Source organism: Coturnix japonica, chromosome 1 (assembly GCF_054131305.1).
Source record: "Coturnix japonica strain WE chromosome 1, WE-NBRP24, whole genome shotgun sequence".
Taxonomy (NCBI): Eukaryota; Metazoa; Chordata; class Aves; order Galliformes; family Phasianidae; genus Coturnix; species Coturnix japonica.
In genome coordinates, this window is record NC_140663.1 from 27,290,501 (window position 1) to 27,316,721 (window position 26,221).

Consider the following 26,221-nt stretch of genomic DNA (forward strand, 5'->3'; position numbering starts at 1 on the left):
CACAAAGCAAATGTGTGGGAATCTCTAGTTAAGTAAATATCTAAGATACTGGAAGATGTATGAGTAACCTATCTCAGATTTTTCCTGGAATGGCATGAAAGAAGCCAACAAGAAACAACTTGCTCATTTTCAATGAGTGAATAGATTTCTCCATAGAGAAATATTGTGTTAACATATAAACATTCTAGTCTGTGCAGCCAAGTATTCAAACTGCAGATGAAACTGGAAACAGCTAATGTAACAGATTTTTTTTTACATTAATCAGATAAGCCTATACTGAGATCAGTTAACTCTATTTTAAAGATAAATTAAAAATAAGAAAGATGTAAATATATAGAGAGCAAGCTCAGACATTTTCAGACGAGTCACAGAGATGCGTCCATTTCAATGCTTGGTTTTGGATGCTATTGTGACAACAAAGATTCAAGATCTTCCTCTTATAAGTGATTGAATGTCATAAACCATGGCAGAATTAGAAGAATTTCAATTTTCCCTCATGTAACTATGATGTTACTAATCAGATGATATATTTGAAATGAGAGAAATACTTTGAAAAGAAAAATCCTATATTCTGAAAAAATTACTTTTCAGCAATAGGGAAGATGCTTTACTTACTATTATCCCACATGCCTTGGGTACAATGAGTAACACTCATCAATTGTAAACTGTGGGATCAAACTTTTAGTGTTATAATCATACATGCTGAGAGATCAGCAGAAGTGTCCTCATCTTTACTGACCACAGTTATCCTTTCCTTTTTCCACTACTCAGCATTCACAATGCTATCATTTTAACAAATAGTAATGAGGATATTCTGTCCACATCTTCAGAAAAGGAAAAAAAAAAAAAAAAAAGCAGATTGAACTATCCTGGTTCAAAGAAGAGTTTTAATGAAGTCCTATACTTCACTTAGACCACTGCTGATAATATACCCATACATAAGAAACCTGGATACTGTCTGATGTTGGCTTCTCTTAAGAATGATGTTATTGCTACCCACACAGCAACTTTAACTTGGTTAGACATGGTAGCCAAAATATTTATGCTGACACACATGAACAACTTTGGCTTTAGAGCAACAGGCCAGATTCTATTTGTTAAACAGAGCTAGTATATTTTGGATTTTAATTGTAGGATTTTAAAAACTTGGGCATGACTAATGCAATCAAAATGCCCATCTACTTGCCAAATTAACTCTGTTGGCCATCCGGTGCTCAAATGACTTTCACAGCAAAATGTCAAAAATAAAATCTAAGGCCAAGACAAAAGTGTTAGGGTGTCAGAAGGCAAAAAGCAATTAAAGTCCCTATTAATTATATTATGTGACTATTGTATTATGATTTCATTAAAAGTTTATAAATTGCACAGCAATCTGCAAGACCAAGAGAATTCCAACGCAATCACTGTACACCTGCTTAATCCTCTTTAAAAGGGATTAGACATCTGATGGACTCCTTTCGACAGATATCCTTAAAAAGTAGTGACACGGTTGTATTTTAGTAGAGGTTCAAACATATTTGATTAAATCCTGCTAGGTACTAATCACAGGGAAATTTCTGTTTCAGTTCCACCTTCTTTTAGCTGGTATTGCCAGTGACTAACTACAAGAGGTGCTTTTCAGAATTGTACTTTCAGAAAAAAATGGTGCGGTGTAGGAAAATAAACATATATCTCCCTAAAACACCTTCTATTTCTTGATATTCTTAAACTCACATATACACCCATCAGAAAGCCTCAAGCTGTAGGGATCCATGTGCAAGATAAGGTCTGGTAAATTGATTAGAACTGTGATGAGAATTTATGCAAGCAACAAGGGTCTACAGAAGGTCGGTACACGTCTTAATCACTGTTTTAAGCCTATCGGAAATAAATAGGAATCATCAGCAGCATTAATTACTAGTTATCTTTTAACTATATTATTATAATAATTATTTAGATTATTTACTATTAATAATTATTTATTTGTTATATTATTATTATATTAATTATATAAGCAGGCTGTGTTCTCCATTGTCATGCTGTCATCTCAGACCACCAAAGAGTAAGAGGGCAGCTATTCCTGCAGCAGTATTTATGAGGGGTAACCGTTACCTGGTTTCTCAGGTAATTCAAACAGAGGAGAAAGAATTACACACTTTTTTTTATTATTATTGGGATGCTACTCATATTTTTGCCCTGATTTACCATGGAAAAGTAGAGTGTGCCAATTAAACATAACTTTTTGGACACATTTTTGTGCTTTACTACAGAGATGGTTATATTCTTCACAGATGAAGTGAGCATATACAGTAAAAAGTGACTTCCTCTAAAGGGCAGCATCCTCAGAGATTTTACAGTTTGTTTCATTTGACAGTGCTAAGAAAAAAAAGCCCGTGCAAACAGCAAAACTACAAAGTTTATCCAAAAATAGTAAATCTACTGGGGGTTGGACCAGGCGAATTCCAAAGGCCCTTTCCAACCTAAACCACTCTGTAACTCTGCGAAAAGAACTTGAAAGTGACATTTCCATACACTCAAGCCACTAAGGATACAAAAAAAATTCTATTCCAAAAGTGTACAGTTACTCCCAAATTCTTGAGGATTTAGATTAAAAGCCTGCACCAAAATTATTTATGCACCCGCAGACTTGACCCATATCTCAGTGACTGCCACAAATGCTACAAAAGTTCCCATTCCCAGCTAGACTCTCCCTTTCCCAGACAACTTACACAAGCACTTCAGCTAGAAATTGTGCTCTGACTTCGCCTCCCTGGTGAAGATGTTACATCCTGTGACTTGACATCATCTAACTCCATTACCTTCGCTTATTTTACTGTGTTTACTTTCCTCCCAAATCCTATCACTGTCACTTCCCCTGGAAATGGCAGCCCCTTGCTAAATTATTTATTACAGCAATAGTCACGTATACCTTATTTGCACAATGACATGGGCCAGGCCAATGCATTTAGAAGTTCCCAGGGGTGGATTAGTGCACAGATGGTGCACTATATCAATAGCTGTTGTTAGATCTCCAGTCTTTCAAAGCACCTGTACAGGTACATCTACATCCACAAAGGAACTGAGCAAAATTTCACACTCCTAACTCCTCCTTCATCCATTTTCATTCCTGCATAAGGAATCTGCCCATCCTCCCTTCCCTCTTCTAAGGCCTATCATCTTCCTCTCTCACTTGAACTGAAATGACAGGATTAGTTGGCACAATCACAGACACCCCAGAGAACTCAGCATCAGTTCAGCAAAAAGCTTTTAAAATAGACATCAAGGTAAACATATTTTTGGAAATCTTGATTAAAGTCAGTTATGCAAATTTGTTATATCCTCACTCTCAACATTCATTATCAAATAGCATTTAATCAAAAACTAATCTAAAAAAAAAAAAACAAAAACAAAACCAACAACAGTTGCTACCAAGAGTTGAAATTTTTCAAAAGACAATTTTAAATGCATAGAAACACTGAACATCATGTCTCTGCTTCTGAAGGCTGCTTGAATTTGCTGTTATCCACTTTGAATTCCCAAACATCAGTGTACTTCATGTAGAAAATCAGTTCAATACTTGAAAAATGTTAAAGCAGTAAGAGCAGATGCCCTCAGATTTTGCTTTGTCATCACTACTTTTTCCAGAATGCACCTGTTGATGCTCTGACCTAAATACTGGAAGACAATACATTGGAGTTCATAGACGCTGATAATAGGGCTATTCCTTTTAAGTCTGAAAAGTACATCAATGAGTGAAAGCCTCAGAGCTGATGATTCTAACAAAAAATAATTTTAAAAAGTAAGCCATACCACATTGGCTACCATTACCTTTCTATGGAAACTAAGAGTCATAATATATATATACATAGAAAATATTTCATTTTTTAGTAGTAATTTATCACCAAATCTGTCAAAAACAAAAAACAGTTCAACAATTTCACTGGTGCAGAAAAGAAATAGGTTCATCTTTGAAAATAATTCATTGCATTACCAAGATTCTCAGAAATGAGTGAGATGGGATGAATAACATTAAGAGAACACACTTCATGAAATTTACAAAACCTGTTCCCAGTAGCTTTAGTTTTTTCAAGTTCTTGAAAACACAAGACAAAAAATAACAGTTTATATCAAATAATTCTTGAATTTGTTTTCAATACACTACCAGCAAATACACTGTTTTCATTAGCTGCAGAGATGTGGTACAGATGTTTATCAGGATTCAAAATAGTAGAATTAAGATGACCAAACCAATAGGTAAGAAATTTGGGGTGGTACCCTGGTAAAAACGAGTAGCATATTTCCAAAGGAATAATCTGGTTTTGTTAGAGGAAATTTCATCCCGACATAGAAAATGAATTCACCTCTCATTGCCTGTGATCACAGCAGCTCAATATATGATGAGCTGCTTCAATATTTCTTAGGAAATGTGGGAAGCCATAATGCTGGCAAAGCTTTATTCAAGATTTAAGATAACATTATTACAATATTGAGTTAAACAGAAAATCAACATACATTCTCCTTCTACTTCCTTCTAAATTCTAATAACTATAGCAGCTAAACTGATGAGAATAAGTATCTTGAGAGAAAGGAGAAAAGGAGAATTTTGCACTCAAATGTTGAATAAATACAAGCAACTTGACATGTGCATTTCCTACAGGATATGAAAGTAAGACATAGTTCACAGTGCCAACAGCTCCAAGTTAGAGCTCATGAATGTCATAGACCCACCTGAGAGAGAACAGTCTGACAAGGCAATTCACTTATTTTATTTTCCCTTATTTTCCCCACGTCTTCGCTTCTACTTGCAGTATTTTATCTCTTCTGTTGTATTTAAATTTTCAAATCCTGAAGAACAGGGGATTGTACTTTGTGTACCCAGTAACTAGACTAATAGCTCATCATACATTCACTTCCTTAGGATTATACTTAACAGACCTCAAAATCCGCCTACATACCTTGAGAAGAGACTAGGCTTCAAAACATGGAATTTTATTAGAAAGTATGTAGGATGGGGCTCTTGCTGCCCATCGTTAGTTGACCACAGAAAAGAAGAATGATTGGGACTTGCTTTAAACATCAACTGGCAATACACTGGCAAATAGCTTCCCAGATGAAGCTATTGCCAGATGAGTGTTGCAAGTTACATACAGACTAGTTTTCAGAAAACAAAGCATGGACTTTTATTTGTTCCCTCTGCAAGAATTGACCTGTTACTTTCTCTGAGTATTTTGGGAGCCCAAGATGTCACAGTGGGAATGGGGACAAAGATACAAGTGTGTGAAACGAGTGAATTGGCAAGGTCATTTAACAGGTCCGTGAAAACGAGAGTGTAATTCTTTTGGGTTTTTTTATGTCTACTTTAAATACCTATTTTTAAATTGCATTTATTTACTTCCACATTTCCTCGGAGCAACTCTGCAGTAATGTTACAAAAATGATTCGGTGCATATATGTTGATATCATACCACCAACTCTATACGTACAAAACCATGGAAGTTCATGGATAAGATTGCAGCATTTCAAAGTCATGTTCTGCTACTGTTAAGCAGCATCTCTGAGAACATCCATTTGCAAGATTGTTTCACTTTCTGTGCTATACTCCAAATTGATTTCTCATTTAGGTGCCCTGAGGAACTACTAAGCTTCTAGATATAGCACGATGAAAACATCTACAAAACAAACATCCTATTCACAAGACTTTAAAATTGGCCCAGAGAGAATGCTGATCTTTGGTGAACATGAATAGAATCTAATGAGAGGGTGTAAGGAAACAGTATGTAAATATATAGCTCCTTGTTAAAGGAGTAGTAATACACAGGGAAACCAGCTTTCCTATCTGCAAAGCAATCACATACCAGAGGTATGTGCCTATTTTCCAGGTGAGTTCTGAAGACTGTCTTGCTTATTTTTGGGATAGTAAAAACTTAATCTGATGATTCAACCCAAGTGTTTTCTGCCCCTAATTTATTACATCAAACAAGGATATCCTTGTAATACCTTTCAAACACAATTGCAAATAAACATACACTGGGCACCAGAAATGAGCAAGATAAAAGTGCTGTTTTCCACCATGATTCCTTACAATGGTGCAAAACAGCAAACAATAATATCTTAAAATTTATTCATCTTTTGAGAAAAATAAAAAAAGAAATCAAGATATGGAATAATTTTGAGGGATTTAAAACAAACATCACTAATTAAGAACTAAATGAGATCCAGGAAACCAATCAATACTGTGCTTGGAAAAAAAGAAAGTTTACTCAGTTTTTACTGAGGTTTAGCAGAGGAATATCAGAATTTTTGTTCACAAACAAAAACTTTCAGAAATAATAATAAAGTAGCAGCAAAAAAATACTAGTCATCTACTCCATAAAAGAAAGGCTTTGGCTGGTTAACCTTCCTAAACGAAAAGGCAGAGCTTTCTTTTTAATGGAAACCAGTACAAAGGAAAAAAAAACAACTCCAAAAATGTTGGTAAAGATGCAAAACAATGACACAAAATGTGGAAATTAGGAAATTACTGCAGATATAGTACTGGGCACAGATTACTGGAGAATGCAACTTGCAGAAGCTTTTCTGAAAGAGGACTGAGATGTCTGTTTAGAATAGCACAGGTGAGGAAAACATGGGAAAGGAGAGTTACAGCATATTTCAGTTCAGATGTTGTATCTCACATGATCAAAAGCTGCTATTATTTCAAGTGGAAAATAGTTTCTACAAATGCATAAAGAGTGACCATTAACAGTCTGGAAATCTACAGACCACAATTCAGAAAACTGCAAGGAATGTCTGAGAAGAATGAAACGAGCAGTAGAAAGATAAATTCACTGTACATTTCCACTAGAAAATGTTTAGACATCTACATTCAAAAAGACTGAAAGTCAATGGTTTCAATTATTTTCTTCGTAAAGAGACAAATAAATCAAATGGTACAAAACATTTTGTTAAATTCAATGATTCCATTTCACCCATGTTTTTACTGTCCCTTCCTTAGACTGCCAGGAAAACAAGATCATATTCTTGAGAATTTTGTGTGGGTTTATATTTTCAATATTTAATTTATTTTTCAACTTCAACAACCTTCCCATATTTTTCATCTCACAGGACCTAAATACACACCCACGGCTCCTAGCACTGTCTTCTCTAGGCTGCCAAATTTCCACCTAGCTGACCCTTATTGACATGGTATATCTGTTAATAACAAGAGCATATCTGATGCAAACTGGTCTTAGCAAAACTCCATAGGTCTCAACAGGTCCTGATTCATTTTCTTTATTGTTTCCTGGAAGGATTCTGCTCTAGCCAGTTCCATGAAGTACTCTGTATCTCCAACTTGTCTTGAGGTTTTCAATTAGAGTCAAATTCTACATTATTTCATTTCTGGTGACAGCAAACAAATTGAAATCAGTGAATAGCCATGTGAACATCCACATGTCCCAGAATATTTTTTGTCATTATAAATAGATTTTGTATTTATCTATTTTATTGCCACCTGACTAAGCAAATTCTTTTGAAATCAGCATTACTGATGCTGGGGTAGTGACATATTAAAGACTGGAACACTGCCAATCTGGCCACTTCCAGCTGCCTGAAAGCCAAAATATTCATATGTAACATATGTTAATGTTTTATTTGCATTGGGAATAAAATAATAACATGCTGAAGAGTTTTTATATTTTGTGAACACCCTAGTAAGAACATAATGAAAAAGAAATGGAAAAGAAAAGGTTCTTTTCCCTGGCAACCAACACAAAAATAGGTTATAAGCAGAACTAGGGAGAACAGAGGATGGCCTACAGCAAAATTTGCAATGTAAAAAATATTTTTAATTCTCCACTGTTAAAATTACCAATATTATGCCTCCAATTTCTTTACTGTAGATTGCTACATACATAGTATAATATACCTTAATGAATAAGGATTTTCTTAAACATCTTCTTTTATAATTCCTTCCTCAGGCACACAGTAGGACCAAGATTGAGTTGCTTTACCATTAACTGGAACTCTCCTCAAATGCTGATACCTTGCCTCCAGATCTACAGTCTTCCAGTTGAGTTCCCTAATACATGACATCCAGAATAGTTAAAGGCATCCAGACTAGGAGGGAGCTGCGCTTTGATGCACAAGAAGTCTGACTGATGCATAATACACCAACTTCCTTAATTCTCCTTAGCTAATGTAGAACAAGAAATTCAAAGGACACTGCGAAGGAGGAAAGCAAAGCACTTTTAGAAGTCCAATTTCTTCAAGCTGAATTTTAATTTACACAGTACAACAGTCACACTGGAAGAGGGCTTCCCGCTCAGAGGGAAAACGCTACTGAAAAAAACAAATTACCTTCTGATGTAGGCATACAGTTCAGCCTACAAAATCTGTCCCCAAAAGTCCATAACAACTCTGTCACTGGAACAGACGTAAACCCAATATATTGCTGTAGTTTACAAGTAGTTCAAATATTTCTGTGGCTTTGCCATGAAAGACATACCAGAGACTGAGCAGCTAGAGCCAAGGGTCCTATCACACCACTAGAGCTTGGTGCTCCCTACCAAGTCAGGTTTTCCATTGTATTCAGCTGGCTTTGAGCTCAGCACAAGAAAGCACCCAAAGCATTCTTGGAGTGTCTCAGTGTTAACCTTCCTGAGATGTTAAGCTTCCTGGAGAAGAGAAGGCTCTGGAGAGATATGCAAGTATGTAAATGTTCTGTGGGAAGGAATGAAGAAGAGGGAGTCAGACTCTGCTCTGTAGCATACATTGATGGGACGAGATGCAATGAGCACAAAGTAAAACACATTAAATTCAACATGAACATAAGAAAACATTTTCTTAATGTGAGGATGACTGACCAGTGGCACACGTTTTCTAAAGAGGTTGCTGTTTCTGTCTGTGGAGGTACTCAATAAAACCCAGCTGGGCTCATGGCCTACAAGCATTCTGGTTCAGATGGCTGTGCTTGAGCCAGGGGTTGGACTGAGTAATCTTAGAAGGTCCCTTCCAACCTCAGTCTCCGAGATTCTGAGGTGCATAGGTCCAATAGTCTGAGACATGCTAGGTACACAGATGAAATATGCTTCAACCATATGCATTTTTGACTATACCTTTGTAAATTTAAAATACCTTTATTGACCTACATGAATGCAAATACATTCTCCCCTCAAAAATAATTTGTGCTATTTCTAAATAAATAAAAATACTACTGCCCTTCTGCAGAAAATAGAGTTGATGAAGTAATAGAATTGTAAACAAGTGGTATGGCATGATTCACTCACACAGTAGGATCTTGTATATGATACATTTTATATACCACTATAACATGATACTATCATTGTATGTAACTCAAAAGCCAGAGAAAAAAAAAAGTTGGTGCAAATCACTGCATAAAGCAGAGGCTGAAGAGATCATGTACTGCTAAAATGCTTAAAATGACACTCAGAAGTTCTGCATGCCGACTAAAACAGGTTATAATAAATGCATGGTTCTAGGAAACAACCCAGTGCCAGCCATCTTCCAGCCATCTTTTAGTACTACTCTGATGTTCAAGACCAGGTTGGACGGGGCCCTGGGCAACCTGATCTAGTAAAGGCGTATGTTTGGTGGCCCTGCTAGGCAGGGGGGTTGGAACTACATGATCCTTGAGGTCCCTTCCAACCCGGGTCATTCTGTGATTCTGTAATAGTCTAAACTTTGTTTTTTCACATTTGAAAACATTTATCTCAGAATAACAGAATTTATGTTTTATTTGCACTTGTGTCTTTAAAAAGCCACCTAAATATTTGTAATCAAATAAATAAAGGAAAATTATCAATCACAGCTTCACTTCTAAAAAAAGATTTAAGTTTACATGAGCTGTTTTGAGTGAACCAGGAAAGCTCCTTCCGTTTTCTCTACTCTAAATACCTGTTCTATCCCTCTGAGCCCTGGTTCCCCTGTAGCACTGACACATGTGCCATGCCCCAGTTGGCAGCTGGGCTCTGTTTTCCAGCCTGCCTGCTTCTCTGATTTACTGCAGGGATGAGATGGCCTGTTCAATAGGCACAGATGTAATGCAGCACACACGTGCTCACTAATACTGTCATTCAAACACACTGAGCCACAGGCTCTTCTCTATGCCACATTAAATATAAGCTCTTTTGGCGCATAGGTGTTGGAGGCATAGGTTTGGAGCTAAGCTGTCACTAATATAAGACACCTAAAACAAGATGGTGCCACTCCTTCAGCCCCCCCCCCCCCCCCCCTCCCCCATCCCCCAGAAGTGTCAGTATTGAGGAGAGATGAAACTTAGTGAGAAGCATAGCTACATGTCCACAAGACTACAATCCACCTGAAAAAACGTTAATAAATTGGCAAAGAGGCTTGATCAGCATTCCTTAATTTTCTAGGTACTAGTTTTGCTAGGTGATGGGAATTATTACTGTGCCAGATAAAAGTATAAAGATCTCTCTAGTATGGCTAATGAAAAGCAGCTCTTTTGTTAAAAATACACTGACTCCATTTAAAAAATACATATATATCACAGATACTGGAAGTCATGCCTTAGTTTTAATAAAGTATTAACTAATAAGAAAGTCACCATAAAAGAATGTGCTGACCAAGTATCAATTGTCTCAGCTACTAACACATTGGCAGTCCTTTTCCAATTCACTTATAATAATTGAAATTGTCCTTGTACATTTTAAGTCACATCCATAGTCTACAGCGATACTTCATAGGATCAGTAGGAGAGCTTAATCTCTCCTGTTTGTATCAGTACCTACCTCCACACAATGCATTTTTCTTTGCAGAGGAGAAAAGAATATAATGATCTCTTGTACGTACCTTCTCAGATAGGTTTAAAATTGCACTGAGGACAGAAAAGAAAGCTGCCTCTGCTTTCTGGCTCCAAATAATTTCCCGTAGGAAGCTCCTATTGATCTAAGACACATTCTCTGGTAGTTTGACCAAATTTTGTGTTAAATAGCTTGTCTATAGCTGAAACATAATCCAGCACATTGGCCAATTCATGTGTCTGGGAAGATCATAGCAGCTTCTATCCCATTAAGGTTCACAGAAAATACAGTGATAATTCAAATGCACTGTCATTCCTATTTACAGCAGCACTGACATTCACACAGAACAGAACAAGTTGTCTGAGTGTTCTCAACCAAAGATACAGAGTTTGGGTAGAAAATGTGGGTTTGTTATTTTTGTTTTAAAGACAGAACATTCCATTCCACTGTGGCATAGCTGTTATTCATTACAGTAACTAATGCAAAGACTAAACTCAGAACTCAAAGTTTTAACTTTCTAAAAGTTTATTTAACCTGATTTCCTTGCCTCCCTCACTAGTCCATGGAAAGAAGCATACACTTCTTGAAGGCAATTCATCCTACCTATTCCACGCATCTCTAAGCACCACATGCCCTCTGGATGTACCAGCCCCTTTCACTGGCTGTCAAGAGCTTACCTGGTGATGTCCATACTGGAGTAATAAATGAAACAAAGGAGGGAAATGAAAAAGTAGATAACAACTGACTTAAATACTAGTCCATAATCCTCCATGCAGTTCGAGTGTTAAAACAATTCATGACAGCACTTTGGCCAGTACCAGCCAGCACCCTTTGATGCAATGCCAGGCTACGTTTGGTGGCAGCAGATTTTCTGCTGGGAGGGAAGAGCAAGAGTGTATAGCCATGCGGGTGTGAGTCACAAGTGCCACCTAGTCCCAAGGCCACAGGACCATGACCTATTTTATTTAGTAGTACACGTAAAGCCACTTCAAACTGCGATCTCAAATTCAACATGCCTAAAGCCGCATTGAATTAATCCACACTGAATTACTCAAAACAAAAAGCTGTGGAGCCTGTTTGCTTATCACTGTGGAAGTATTAAGAATACTGTATTTCTACTTTTTGTGCCACATGTCACAACACCACACCCCACTCATCTCATTTTTGGTGGCTTGCTTAGCACACCTGCAGAAGAAAAAAAGAGGCACAACAAGGCTGCCCCAGCTACCACTGCCAGTCTAACCCTCCCCAGCAGGATGGCAGAAACAGCTCATTATCTATCATAAAGTACCACAAAGAACAGTAGGAAAACGCAGACAACCATTCACAATTCTGTCTTGTAACTAACACTAAACTCAGTGAAAGAATAGGGCATTGGACATCATTACTCAGTATTTACATTTGATTGTCCAATACTAAAGATAGCTGCTCCTTGAGCAGCAAATCCTAATTAGCTGCTTTCCAAATTATAAGACATCTGTGTTCAGATTCCATCACATGTCAGATGCAACATCACCTGAAACTGTTCTAACAAATGAGAACAAAAATGTTATTTTCAGAAACTATGCAGAAGCAAGCAGTCAGCTCTGACTCCCTGAGCAAGAGCCAAGGTCAATGTGAACTCTGATCACATGCAGCTCACACCCTGAGCTGAAGATACCAAGACAGCAGCATACAGCTGCACACTCACGTGAGCACAAGGACTACTCAGAATTTCCACCAAACTGTTCCAGAGAAAAAGTGAGAGTCCTATATCTACAGTGCCTCCAACTTAAACACAGTCTTTCATTGGAATTTATCTATCATCTTGTCAACACGACTCCAATCTACACTTGGTTTTTGTTACCAGGAACTGGACAAATAAAATGTTGTGGGGGTTTTGTTTCTTTTCTTTTTCTTTCTCCTTTTTAAGGCATTATATATAAATTAGATGAAAATAGGGACAGTTTTTCAAAAGCAGTTTTTGACCTAATCATTTGTCTGGTAGCTTGTCAAGGGAGTTGTATGTGGCATATTAGTTATCAATTGAATTACATGCTGGCAAAAGCAGCAACACTGGAAACTAAAGAGCTTTTTATATTGTTACAAACATTAAAATGGCAATACTGGATTACAATTTACAGTGTGCTGCACCAGAACTGTATCTCACTTGCAAGAAGTACTAATACTTAAAGACAAGGTCAGTGTCCATATGTCCATCCACATTTCTTGACCTTTGTCAAGGCTTCTAGTAAAAATAACAACTTCCTAAGATGCCTTGAGATGTGAGTGCTTCCCCATTAACAGTTGGATGGAGAATTCTCTACTAAATTCACAAACAGAACATTACAAAAACATACTTTTGTGGATCAGGTTTTCAAACACTTTCAGTATGGTCAAAGACTCAAACAGAGGCTTGAACTCCAAGCATTTCCCATCCCTGATTTATCAATTCCCTGAGCCTTCTAGAATGCATGGAAATTCTGTGTCGTTGGTTTAAAAAAAAAAAAAAGTATTTGAATTTTCATTTCCCCTCAATTAGAATTAATCTACTTGAGTAAGTTAATAAGATTTCATAAAATGGGATGGTTTGTGTAACTTCGAACACAATTAAATATTAATAAACTCCTATGGGAGCAAGATCAATGGAGTACAAAATGTCTTCCAGAATTTTATCTCAAAATGCAGCATTTTAACCAGCTACATATATGCCTATACTCTGCAAGAAGCTTCATACAGCAGTAGAAATGGTGAAACCACACAGAAAAATCTCAACTTTAACATTATAAAGAAATGCTCCTCAAGCATCTCGTGCTTGATTTCAAGAACGGTTTCTACCATAGACTAAAATAGCCATTGCATATGTTACACACACCCATAATCAACATGAAATATTATATGCAGCCCATCTAGATAGTGATTATCCTTAAATTCCACTTCTCTGACCCTATTTGTAATAAAACCAAAATACTATAAAACCAAAAGGTAATCATTCATATTAAATGAAAATATTAAACTACTTCTATCCAGTTTCCTATTTAATGCTGTCTGACCTTTTACAAAGAACCTTTCTAAGCAACTATTTTTTTCTGATCTGAGGGGTCTGGTGCAAGCTTTCTCTTCCCTTGGTTAAAGAACAAGAACCATAAATTTGAATCTCCATTTCTAGTACTACAACATATGGTTGAAAGTACAGTCTTCTTGAGATAGTGTTAGAAACACTGGCCCAAACTAATGCAAGGCAATACTGGAACTCTAGCCATTTACTCCACAAGAGATCATACAGGAAATCTGTGAAATGTTTCTTAAATATATATTTTTTTCTTTTAAAAAATATGTAAGAAATACCTGTTTTCAGGGTAAAAAAAAAAAAAAAAAAAAAAAAAAAAAAAAAAGAAAGAGGACATAAATAAAATAGCCACAATTGAAGCTGGTTATCAGTTTCCCAAAATACTTCAGGGAAGTCTAAATTCCTATATTCCTTAACCCAAATATTTCATTCACTGTCCAGTTCATTCAGTTATGTGTTTACATAAACATTCATTTTTCTTTGCAGATTACAAAATATTCATTAAAGAAATAAAACCAAAATAAAACCATAAAACTTACATTGACATTCTTTGCAGCACTTGCCATCAACATATGCCAGGGCAGAATTATGCGGACAGTCAGAGAGGGGGCAAATTAAAGCTTCACACTGCACAGTGCCATTCTAGAAGAATAAAAAGTGCTTAGCTGGTAGTTATATTTAGCAAAAAGAGAGATGTTCTCACACATAAGAACTTAAAATCTATTTTTAAATGCAATGAACTCTGAAAAAAAAAAGTCATTTTAGCATGGTTCTTTTAATAACAAGAAAGAAACTATAAGCTCAGAATATCTTGCATACAATCTTTCAGATGTGTGATGTGCTCTTTGAAATTATAATAATCTAAGTTTTTTTAAGAGGCAAACCTGTTTCAGGGCAAAACATTCTGCCAGTCAGCAGCAAACTGTCATATTAGTGTGAAATAGCAACCTCACAGAATAATACTGAGCCTTCCAATTTTTACATAAAAGACAATACACTTCTAAAAGGTAATAATTTCATAGCTGCAAGAAAGCCCAGAGATAAAACATGCAATGCATTTAACACAAATTCAAAGCATTTCAGGTAGCTATTGGCAAGATCTTTTACCATGGGTTAAATCTTACCTTCAATGACAAATTCCTAAAATCAAAATTATTATCACACCAGCAATATAAAGATCAAAGAAGATTAAGAAGAACCATTTAGCAAATTGTAGATAACAGCAAATCAATCTAAGGTGCAGCAATAGCTTTTTCACAAGTTACCAATGACCTTTGAATTAAGCATTTAATAAGTCCAAATTGAATTAATGAGTTTTAAAAGACTGGACAAGAGGGAAAAAGAAGTTGTGCCAGAAAGGTTCAGGTTGGATATTAGGAAAAAATTCTTCTCAGAAAGAGTGATCAGGTGCTGGAATGGGCTGCCCAGGGAGGTTGTGGATTCAGCGTCCCTGGAGGTGTTAAAAAAATGTTTAGATGTTGTATTAAGGGGCATGGTTTAGTGAGGAAAAATTGGTGGTAGGTGGATGGGTAATATAGGTGATCTTGGAGGTCTTTTCCAACCTCCATGATTCTATGATTCTATGAAATCTAGGAGAGCTAAACACATTATAGTACCCGAAATGCTAGGAAAATACATTTATTAATACTATTCCCTGGATTCAGAATGTTTTTTTTCTTGCATTTTGTTATTACTACCTAGCGCGTGTTTATAAGCATCCCTTACTCTTTTGCCCCAGTAAAAACGTAATCAGAGAAAACAACAGAGTTTTTGCATCTTCTTTCAAAGTGTAGCCATACCATGCAAGTGCAGTTCTTACAACCATCTGTCCAGGATTCAAATTCTCTGTACGTCATGCCTTTCATTGTGCAGGTCCTTTCACAGTAGCACTGATCCAACTTGTTCATCCTCTGCTCCGCTTGCGACAACTGTATTTATGGTTCACAAAAAGGTTGGAATTCATAAGTGGCTTCTATGTTAGCGTAAACATGATTGAAACTGCCCCCCTTACTGTCAAACATGCATTCAAACATAATAAAATGACTGTTGTCAAATACAAGATGACTAAATCATAAATCATTCAGAGATGGATTCTAAGATGTAAGTCACAATTCATTTCATCTTCTGCTTATAACATTAGAGGCATCATGAAACAAAGTGAATAGATGACAATGTGTATGTCTCCAGATTTCTCATTTTCATATGTGTGAACTGAGTAAGAATCTTGCTCTACATAAACTATCTGCAGATACTGGGTTATGTATGGAAAAGACCTGAATCCGAGTAAAGGCTAGATTGGATGTAACACTCCAAATCAACATGTTAATTAGCCAGGTAGCAGCATTTCCACAGATATCTAAAAACCTGACTTTTAAGAACAGAAGAGTAGTGTATATTTACTGGCAGATATCAATGTTTTTAGCATGATCTTTTGAAAAAGAAAGAGAAAGAAAGAAGAAAAACAAAAACAAAAACAAAAAGCACTACTTAGGGTTCTCAGTTCCCTGTCTTGCATATATTTTGTCTGAGCACTCCCTTGTCAGCTCAGATTTAGGAAAGTCTTGGACCTATAAATCTTGCTGCAATAAGCACTATAAGCACAGTAACCTATTTCAGTCCAGTTTCATTGACTTGGTAGGCTGATAGATAGAGCTTGAATATTTATGAGCCATTTTCTAGTTTGAGGTTTGGATTCTGCTTGCTATTGAAAAATATAATTCTATTAAAAATATTATTTATTTAATAAAAAGCTCTCTGAACAGAGAATTTGTATGGATAGATAGTAGACACAGATATCTAAATACAAACATATATAAACATACAGAGATGTTCTGCACACACCCACGTGCACAACCAAACAGATGCACAAATCATCTGAAAAGACATCAGCTAAATTATGGTCCTCTATTCTTCCAGGTCATGCCTTCCTGAAAACATTACCTTGGCCGATGTTTTGGCTAAAATATCTTGCAGTTCCATAATTTTCTGCACAAGTCCATGGAAGTCATTACAAGTTGGGCATGCTGGAATAACAAAATATACATACTAGTAACAAAATCTTATGTACAATAGGTTCAGTCATGTCAATGCTGACAGGCAATATACTAAAAGTTAAAGTTTTAAGAAAGCTTGAGGTCAAAAAGTAGGCAGAAAGCACACCTTTCATTTTATGGTATAAGAATTAATAGACTTACTCCGATTAAGATCTGGACATTGAGAAATAAATCCTTGAGGCATGACAAGTAATTGCACATCTTGCATTATGCCCTGTGTGCACATGAAGAGAAAAAAAAATATGAAAGGATGTATTAATTTTACCTGTCAAAATTATGTTTGTCATTCACCATGTAAAACATTAAAGCCCACACAGAAAAACTTACTGATAAAAACAGTATTTATGAATACACAGCTTCTTTTCTGTACCCAATGTAGAGATAGAAGAATAGAGAAAGTGAAATACTTAGAAGTACATGTACAGGCATACTGAGTTATTTTAAAAGATTTTAAATATTAGATGTCGAGAAGCAATTATGTGGCAAGAGTTTGGTTGTTTTTAATTCATTGCTATTTTTAGATAGCCACTGCAGAAAAAGCTTAAAAATAACCTTTAGAAGTAATTTGAAAAGCAGATGCAGTTTTAGTTACTTTCAAACACTCTCTTAAATGAAATTCATTTTTTTTCACTAGGCTACAAGTGTCAGATAGAAGGGCAGATGATTAAAGAAATCTGAGTCAGGAAAAACACACTCACTCAAACCCTTTATGATTTTGGTTTGGGTCCTTTCATGAAGCATGCCCTGTGCCAAGAAATTGCATATCTCTTACACAACTGTAGAGCTGCATGTTGGCAAGAACGTGGGAAAACAGGAACCTTAGTATGAAATTGAAATATGCCATCTGGAAATGCTCCATTTCATCCAGAAGAGATCACACGCTTTTGGGCAGAATTTACATGCACCCTTAGTCATTAAGATATAATTAGCAGCCACTTTGCTGCTTTCCAAAAGCAAAGGCCAAATAGCCATCCTATCATGCACACTCCAGATGTCACTTTCATCCAGGATTCTCTCCCTGTATCTCCAAAACTCCTTCTTAGAAGGAAAAGCAATAACAAAACAATGTAAGTTAAATGCAAAAGATAAGGCATTCCATACAGATGTTGCAAAATCACAGCAAAAGAGTTCTGACTTCAAATCAATGACTCAGGGTGACCTACATGACCTATGGAGATGTCAGTGAGGGGCAACCCAAAAGGTACATAAGTGTACTGTGGCAGATGACTTTCTCCCTTAATATGTTTTCTAGCATTTAGGACAACTGGATGCTTGCCCATGCTGTGCAAGGAGCTGCGCTGATTACTGACAGTGGAAAACTAAGGATGCCAGAGATAGGACTCCACATCATGACCTCCCACAGCATGTGTTCTGGAAGGCAAGAACAAAGTCCTCTTTGAACAGCACACTGAAAAGCTGACCATATTCAATTCTCCTCCCTTTCTTGGTGTCATTAAGCTTAAATTCATGCCTACTTGGGGTACAGGATTTCCATGAAAGAGAAGAATTGCAGGGTCCAACCCATTCAGATTGATGAGAGCTTAAAGCTTATATTTCACTGAGCATTTGGGCAAGCTCTCAAATCACTTAGCTAATAACCAAAAAAAACCCCAGCTCCTCCAGCTATTTGAGGAGCTTTATTCATCACATAGCAGCTGTGATGCTAGCCGGACCTTGCCACTTGACAGGAATTCAGGTTACTTCTTATCTCCTCAGAGTAACAAGCAGGAAGCCTCCTGGGCTGCCAAACCATAGTGCCCGACTGTAAATCAGTGGCCACGTGCAGGTTCCAAAAAAACAAAAATCCTGCTGGCTCAAATTAAACCATTTCTGGATGTTAAGTGAGAGAGACTTTATACAATACAGAAATTACATAGCCAGACTTAAGACCTTATAATGAAACAGGCACACAAATGTTCTGGTGTGAAAATGCCTACCAACACATTGTTTTAGTGGAGCAATTTCAGTTCCAAAATCAAATATAGACAAATAAAATCATTTCAATAAATGACTAATGGTTTTGAGTACTTTGGTCCCTCTGGACAAGCCATTTAAGACCCACTAAAAGCATCCTGATTTTCTGAAACAACTGAGCAAATAGATCACAGCAAACCCAATAAGTGGAAGTTTGAGTGCTTAAAATTACTGTCATTCTACGTTGTTCCATTGCTTTTACACAGGAGAAGATGGAGACCCCCTGCCTCACTACAAACTCTTTTTGGGGAGTTTTAGGGATCAGTAAGGTCTCCCCTGAGCCTTTTCCTCTGCAGACTAAATGATCCCAGCTCTGCCAGCCACTCCACATAAGACACCTCCTCCAGACCCTTCAAAGATCTGTTGCCTTTCTCTGGATACACTCCAGGGCCTCAATCACTTTCTTGTAGTGAGGGCACATGTAGGTTCTCCAAAACACTAAGACTGTCACCTTCAGACTCATATTGGTTCAACCGATTCTGACCAACTTGTATAGCATTTTCTTTCTGTTTCTGTGTGGGAAACACCTGTGGGACACACCTGGCTCAAACTTTGTAACATTGCAACATTATCACCATAGTTTACAATGCACTGCACAGCCAGTTCATGTGGATAAGCTCATCAAAGCGCTCTTCATGTCATGATGAGGTAGCTGGGAATGACGTCCAGAATGTGGATTGTCATGCATGTCACTGTTGCCAGTGCTGAAACACACCACCCACTGCCTCACTGTGCTTATGTCCACTGGTTGGTCTCCATAAACATTCAGCAAATTTTGATAAATGTCAAAGGTTGCAATTTTTTCCGCTTGGAGGAATTTTGTTCTTCATATCTTTACCCCACACGCACTCCCATATCAGATACCATTTTGTCAGACTGCCCCTCTACTGCCAGCTGTTGCACAGCAACAAAATGTAACAATACATTGGTGGAAAGGTTCTGCCTCTACCACCGTACCACCAACATCTGCCTCTGATACTGTGGACCAAAGTAATAAAAATAGGAAGCATAATTTTTGGAGCCACCTTCATGTATTTGTGTATCTTATTGTATGTTCATATAAAAGCAGAAACAGTAAGCAAAAAGCATGTTGAAATATTTTCCTCTACAGTAATGAGTTCCTTACACTAAAGTGTTCTGTGACAGGAAGTACACATCTAGCAATTAAACAGACATCAATATAAATACTTATTTCCTGGAATTGCGTTTCTCTTGGTCATTTACCTTTCTCTGTCTTAAATCACTTTCGAACACATCATAGCACTAAGAAATGGTATGACTGCAGAATCACAGAATGGCTGAGGTTGGAAGGAACTTCCTGAGATCACCTACTCCAACCCTCTGCTCAAGCACAGCCACCTAGAGCAGGTTTCCCAGGAACATGTGCTAACAGCTGTTGAATATCTCCACTGTGGTCTGACAACCTCCACAGTAAAAGTATTTTCCTATGTTCCCATTGAATTTCAAGTTTTTTAGTCATAGTCATACTCATATTCCATCTACATACACACATGCCAGTAAGTTGAGTAAACTCAGCTGAACAGAACTACAAGTCTCACCTGACAGACCCTTCATATCATGGAATATTGACACTATTTAAACAGCTTAAAGGAAGAGTAAACTGCATTCACTTTCATCTAAGTTCACAGTTTTCTACTTGGGAAATGCATACCTTAAAATAACCATGTGCATTATTCCTCTGTCCTAGCCAAAAGGTTGTACCCAAAGGTAAGTCCATGAAGGGCTTCTCCACAACTCTTTCATAGATTCTGAAAGGCAAGAAAAAAGTATGTACCAGGTTGATAACTTTCCATTTTCTGAGAACTGAAATATTCCAGAAGTGACAACTTACTACAGAACAAAACTCTTTACTTACTTATTGCAGTCCACATGCAAAATCAAGTGAGAGGCACTGATTGCTAAGGAAAGCCTGTGCCACTTATCATCTGCCAGGATGTATGGGAACACTTCTGTGTGGGAGCGATGACTGCCTGTACGATAATGCAACCTGATTTCATTTCGATGACCGCTGCTTTCCAATTCCAGATACCTGTACCATAAATGCATCACCATGTCATCAACCATTCTTATCAGCACAGCAAAATTTTACATCACATAACTTCTCATTACCATGCAGGAACTTTTTAAAAGAGGGGGGAAGACAGAAGGGATGCAAAGATCAAAGCAGATTTTTTACATAATGGAAAGTTCTACCTTTCATGTAAGAACACAAGGACCAAGCTAAAGATTTTTTCTTCTAGCAACAGTACTTCACAAAATATGATCTCACTGGAAACATAATTAGCCTATTATGAATAATTGCATTATATCCTCAAAGCACAGTATGGATACTCTAAAGGCATTAATGCTCTATAAACACCACCAAGGGAAGTAAGTAAGAACTGAGACAGGGCACTGCCTAATTTTCTTTTGGATATGCAGTTTACATCTCTTTATTTTTCATAATGAAATTTCTCAAAAGAAATTCAAAGTCAAGAAATACTAATTCTTAATACTTTATGTGTATACACATAAACTGTTAAATGCATATGTGGTTGTGTTATGTATATATATATATACACATGCATTTATATGAATGTATGTGTATGTAAACATATGTTTATACTGAGTTAAAAAAAGGTATTGCAGTTACCCCAGGATGGATGCATCATACAACAGGTTTGCAGACTGAGGGTGTAGGCTTGGCTGGTTAAATGGTTGCAGATAATTTAAAAAGCACTTTATAACCAAACTTGCTGCATTCTAAAGCAAACCTATTTCTTGCATATTGAACCTCTTCCAGGAAGAAATTTAGCAAACTATTTCTCTTCCAAATGTTAAGTTTCTCATTTTAAAGTCCTCCCCTGACATGATTTTAAAACAGTAGGAAAAAAGAAAAACAGAAAGGAAGATTCTCTAATAATCATACACAACCTACATATCAAGAGTAAGGAAGATAACAGTATGTAGAGAAAGACTGAAAAACTAGGAGGATGGGCAACATATTTTTATATATTTTTGCTGTTACATTCACAGTCAGGCATGGCAGTGCTTTGTAAATCTGTGTGTGCATGTGTATTAGGGTGATGTATTTTCTTTCAATAGGACATCCATATTAAAGAACAGACAAGAAAATGATTACAGTTTTCAAAAGGGAAGATGAGGAGACCAAATCAAAACCATCTTGTATAGTTATTATCCCTAGGAGGATGGGCTCGCTGCACATCTCTTCTTCCTTCAGGATTTTTCACAGTGAAATATGCCTAGCAACAGCACAAAAACAATTATCCTTTTGCAGAACTGGCAAAGGCCAATTTCTTCTTCCTCCCCAATATTAACAAAGCAGTTAAGTAAAGTCAGCAGTAAATTTTATAATCTGCGATCATTTGCCTACTCGTGGCCCAAAAATAGTTTCTGCACTGGCAAGAAGTTTGAACTAATTGAAGGCTTGGCTGGCAAAAAAAATGGGCAATAGTGGCAGAGCATCAGTCAACTTAATAACCTCCTTCATAACTCAAGCGTCAAGGATAAAAATAAGGTCATGCTCAATCTAACAAAGAAGGGGAACATTATGGAACAGGACTCCTCCAGCAACTTATAAATGAGTCCACCCACTTGCAAATATAATTTGGAAAAAGGAAGTCATGAATGTGTTGAAACATTATCTAACAATCCAGCCAACAGATAACTCAAACACTCTCTTCAAAGTCAATGGCAGAACTGATCCCAACACAGAGATGCAGCAGGCAGGCAAGAAACAAAGCAGAATACAGTCAGTTTGGAAGGTACAGAATGAACACTTGTGTTGCCCCTTATGCTGGTGACATTCTAAGATGCCCGAGAATACAAAGCCCATAAATATACAAATTCCCGAAATAAAAAAAGACATTCTGTAAAATTTCAGAAATAAAGAACTGCTGAGAGATAATGCTGACGTTCTATGATGCTGTGATAAGCAAATGGAACTTCCTGTACAAAGCTGCACAAAGGACACTTGTGGCTTAGATTAAACTGTGATTAACTCACTGCTTTGAGATGCACATCAATCTCTTGTTATTCCATTTGGTAAACTGTAACAATTGCCCTTACTTTATGAAGGTGTGATGATTGTTTGAGGAAATATGTATCAAAATTTTAAAAAAACAATGAATAGCCATTAGGAGAATTCTAATTTATCATTGATTGATATATTGTAGAGGTAGCAGGAAAAAAGAAGTAGAAAAGCAAATACAGTGACAGCCAAAACAATATTCCCTTCAGCCTGAACTAACACTGAGACACAGAAACACAGAGAACTGCGTATGAATCATTTCACTTCAGTTTTTTACAAAATACTGTGCTTGATATTCCACCTTCCTCTATTTGTTTAACTGCTGGGACTTAAACAGATCTGGCTCCATTTAACAAACTTCAGAAGACAGAAACAGCCTCAGGTCTAGCAAGACAGCCTGGGTGGGAAAGCCAAGGCTGCCAGAGGCAAAGCTTTTCTTGCTTCTGTGAGACTGCAACACGCCTGGATGTGCATCTTCCAAGGGTTTGGAATAGCTGCTAAAAAGTAAGCTATGCATAAGCAAACAGCTCTGAATGTTAAAAACTTGTTTATAATGAGAAATATATTCCAGACTTTTCTGTATTCTCAGAATTACTACTCTATCGAGAAATAAAAGAGAGTGATCTTGTTTCCTAAAGGACTTACTTCCCAGTGAAACAACAACTGCACCACAATGCAGGCTTTTCCTGAGAACCTCATTACTGAAGTTTCCAAGGAACCTCATCAGCTGAATGACTGCTTTCTTGCCTACACCATCCCAGTTCAGTCCACTCATCTAGGTACCATCAGCCAAGAAATTCTGTATAGTAATGTCACTGCTGATTCTCCCAGCAGCTCCCAGCTGTTCTTCTATACTGGGAAGGTGAATGGCTATCTGAGTAAAAGATAAACCACAAGGAAAACCTCTTTTCTCAGAGGGTGGTGACGCACTGGAACAGGCTGCCCAGGGAGGCTGTGGATGCCCCATCCCTGGAGGCATTCATGACCAGGTTGGATGGGACCCTGGGCATTCTGTGCCTATGACAGGGGGTTGGAACTGGATGGGCTTTAAGACCCCTTCTAACCCAAACCATTCAATGATTCTATGCTAAATAGTATGACAGGAGAACCTGCTTCTCCCTTCTCTAAAGCCCATGATCCCTGTCACTGTTTAATCTATATCAGCCTATTTGATATTAACCCTCTAAAACCCACACATACTTTGTGACAAACAGAAGTATCTTATCAGGTTTGATTATTAGGGCTATAATGTTTGACATTTGAAGAATAAAACGTTAATGTGAAAGGTTGTTACAGCTCAGCAGTGCACTCTGTGCTTTCACAATCATTTCAAAGGCAACAGCCAAGGCCACAATAAGACTGGCCAGTCTGACTAGAGACCAGCCAGAGAGCAATTCCTACAGTGCTGACTCAGAGGAAGAAATTTGTATCAATTGCCACAGAGAAAGCTGAGAAAGGAAACAGCAATAATTCCTCTGCTACCCTGCACTGATCTGTTATAATCACTGTGTGCAGATCCCAGCACCACAGCTCAGTTGCAGATCTGTAGTGCCCCAGGGCACGAGGTCAGCACTGGACATGCTCTTCATGCTCCCAGATGCACATGGAGACTGCAGAAGTTCAAATTAGGATGTGCAGACAAATCCTAGAGATGTGGGATGCAAAACAACTGGGGGCATGGTGTATGTAGTAGCAGTCCTTCAGAAGAGGGAGGTATGGCCCTTCAGTGTTAGTAACCCCAGCTCTCTGATAGCTTATCCGCTCATTTGACGTCCCAGCTCACACAGCACATGCATACTGCAGCTGCTCACTCTTACTCCAGGCAACTAATAAAAATCAGTTTCAGTTTAGAGCACACAGACAAGCATTTTAAAAGCTAAAAGATATAATGTCTGAATTTATTACATAGTGTGGTTTGTTTTTTTTTAACAACTTTTACTACTCTCAGTTATAGATACTGTGTAGAAACAAGTTTTCATGGCTTTTTGATTTATGCTAAAAAGAAAAGGAAAACTAATAAAACTACAGAGGAATGTATATGTAAGAAAAAATAAATCCTTCTCTCTGTTACTCAGGAAAATCATAAAATCATGATACAAAGGTTCTGGCACTGTCTGTGAAGGAGCTAACTGCAGACAGAAGCAGACCAAGGAGGATCCTAACTATTATGCTGAACAGACAACAGTAAGTCATGCCATAGAACTGCATGACAACATCCCTTGAGAATGGGGTTCTGAAAGGCAAATCAATCCAGGAAGGTTGGGCCTTCATCAAAAACAAAATCTTAGGCAGTGTTCTCACAAAGTTGAAGCAAGAATCTGGAGCTGAGGTTGCATTGGTCTCCCCAGAGGACTCTGAGAGGAGATAATCTCCCAGAAATTGCTGATTTGAAACTGCAAAAAAATTAAGGCCTGGTACTACAACTCATTGTTCATGCTGTCCCAGTTTGAGCTGTGAGTGTGAATCAAACTAAATTCCAAAACAATAAATACTTTTTTATTTTAAATAGAATTATTGCTCTCACTCCTCCCATCGATCTCACTAAACCCACTTATAAGTATATTTCTTCCCACCTTGCTTTCACTATCACACATCTCTGTTAACATCTACTTTGTCCTTATGAAGCTTCCTATTCTATCAAATATCAATGAAGGAAGAAACTTTCTCAGAACACACACAAAAGCAATGGAATAAATGATACCTCTCACTCTTTCTCTTCACAGACAAGAAGGCTGCAAAAACAACAAATCTTCTGATAAACCTACTGATATGTACTAATAAAAGTATATGTATTCAACCTAGCTCCTCTCCTTTCCCTCTCTGACAGAATACAGATTTCTTTGAATTTCTCTAAACAAATACATATCAAACAACAGCAAAGAATAGTGATATCTGTCAAAACTCACATTTCAACACTTTCAGTTGTGTTTATCAGTAGATAAGTAAAAACAAATCTTTAATCTCTTATTCAAGTAGACCTGCCTCCAGTCTGAATTCACACTACAGAATCCAGGCTCATAGGAGCTTACAGTAACAATTTTTCCACCAAATGACACCGAGTTATCTGGCACTGCAATGATTTACATCAGCAGACCAACTGATCTCACTTGACATAATAAAGGTTACAGGAAGGTGTGTTTTAAGGTAGCTGCATTCATTAATGACAAGAATTTATATTCGATTTGGAACATTCTTCTTTTCTTTTTTCTTTTTTTGACAGGAAGTATAAGCTATACTGAAGAAAAAACAAGCAACAGTGACAAGGCATCAGTCAACAAGCACTTAAAGAAACAGCACTCACAGTGCTGTGAGGAGAATAAACGCAGTGTAACACAGAACTACAGCTTTACAA

The 26,221-nt window shown here is 37.2% G+C and overlaps 1 protein-coding gene across 1 annotated transcript in view; it reads right to left on the reverse strand.

Moving 5' to 3' along the window:
• The window catches only part of NELL2 (neural EGFL like 2), a 140,036-nt gene that overhangs the window by 83,654 nt on the left and 30,161 nt on the right, over positions 1-26,221 (reverse strand). Inside the window, exons 4-9 of the mRNA XM_015854888.3 lie at positions 20,695-20,868; positions 20,491-20,587; positions 16,986-17,058; positions 16,732-16,814; positions 15,591-15,719; positions 14,331-14,433 (exon numbers count right to left, since the gene is read on the reverse strand). Of these exons, the coding sequence (XP_015710374.1) occupies positions 14,331-14,433; positions 15,591-15,719; positions 16,732-16,814; positions 16,986-17,058; positions 20,491-20,587; positions 20,695-20,868 (659 nt within the window). The remainder of the gene's footprint in view (positions 1-14,330; positions 14,434-15,590; positions 15,720-16,731; positions 16,815-16,985; positions 17,059-20,490; positions 20,588-20,694; positions 20,869-26,221) is intronic.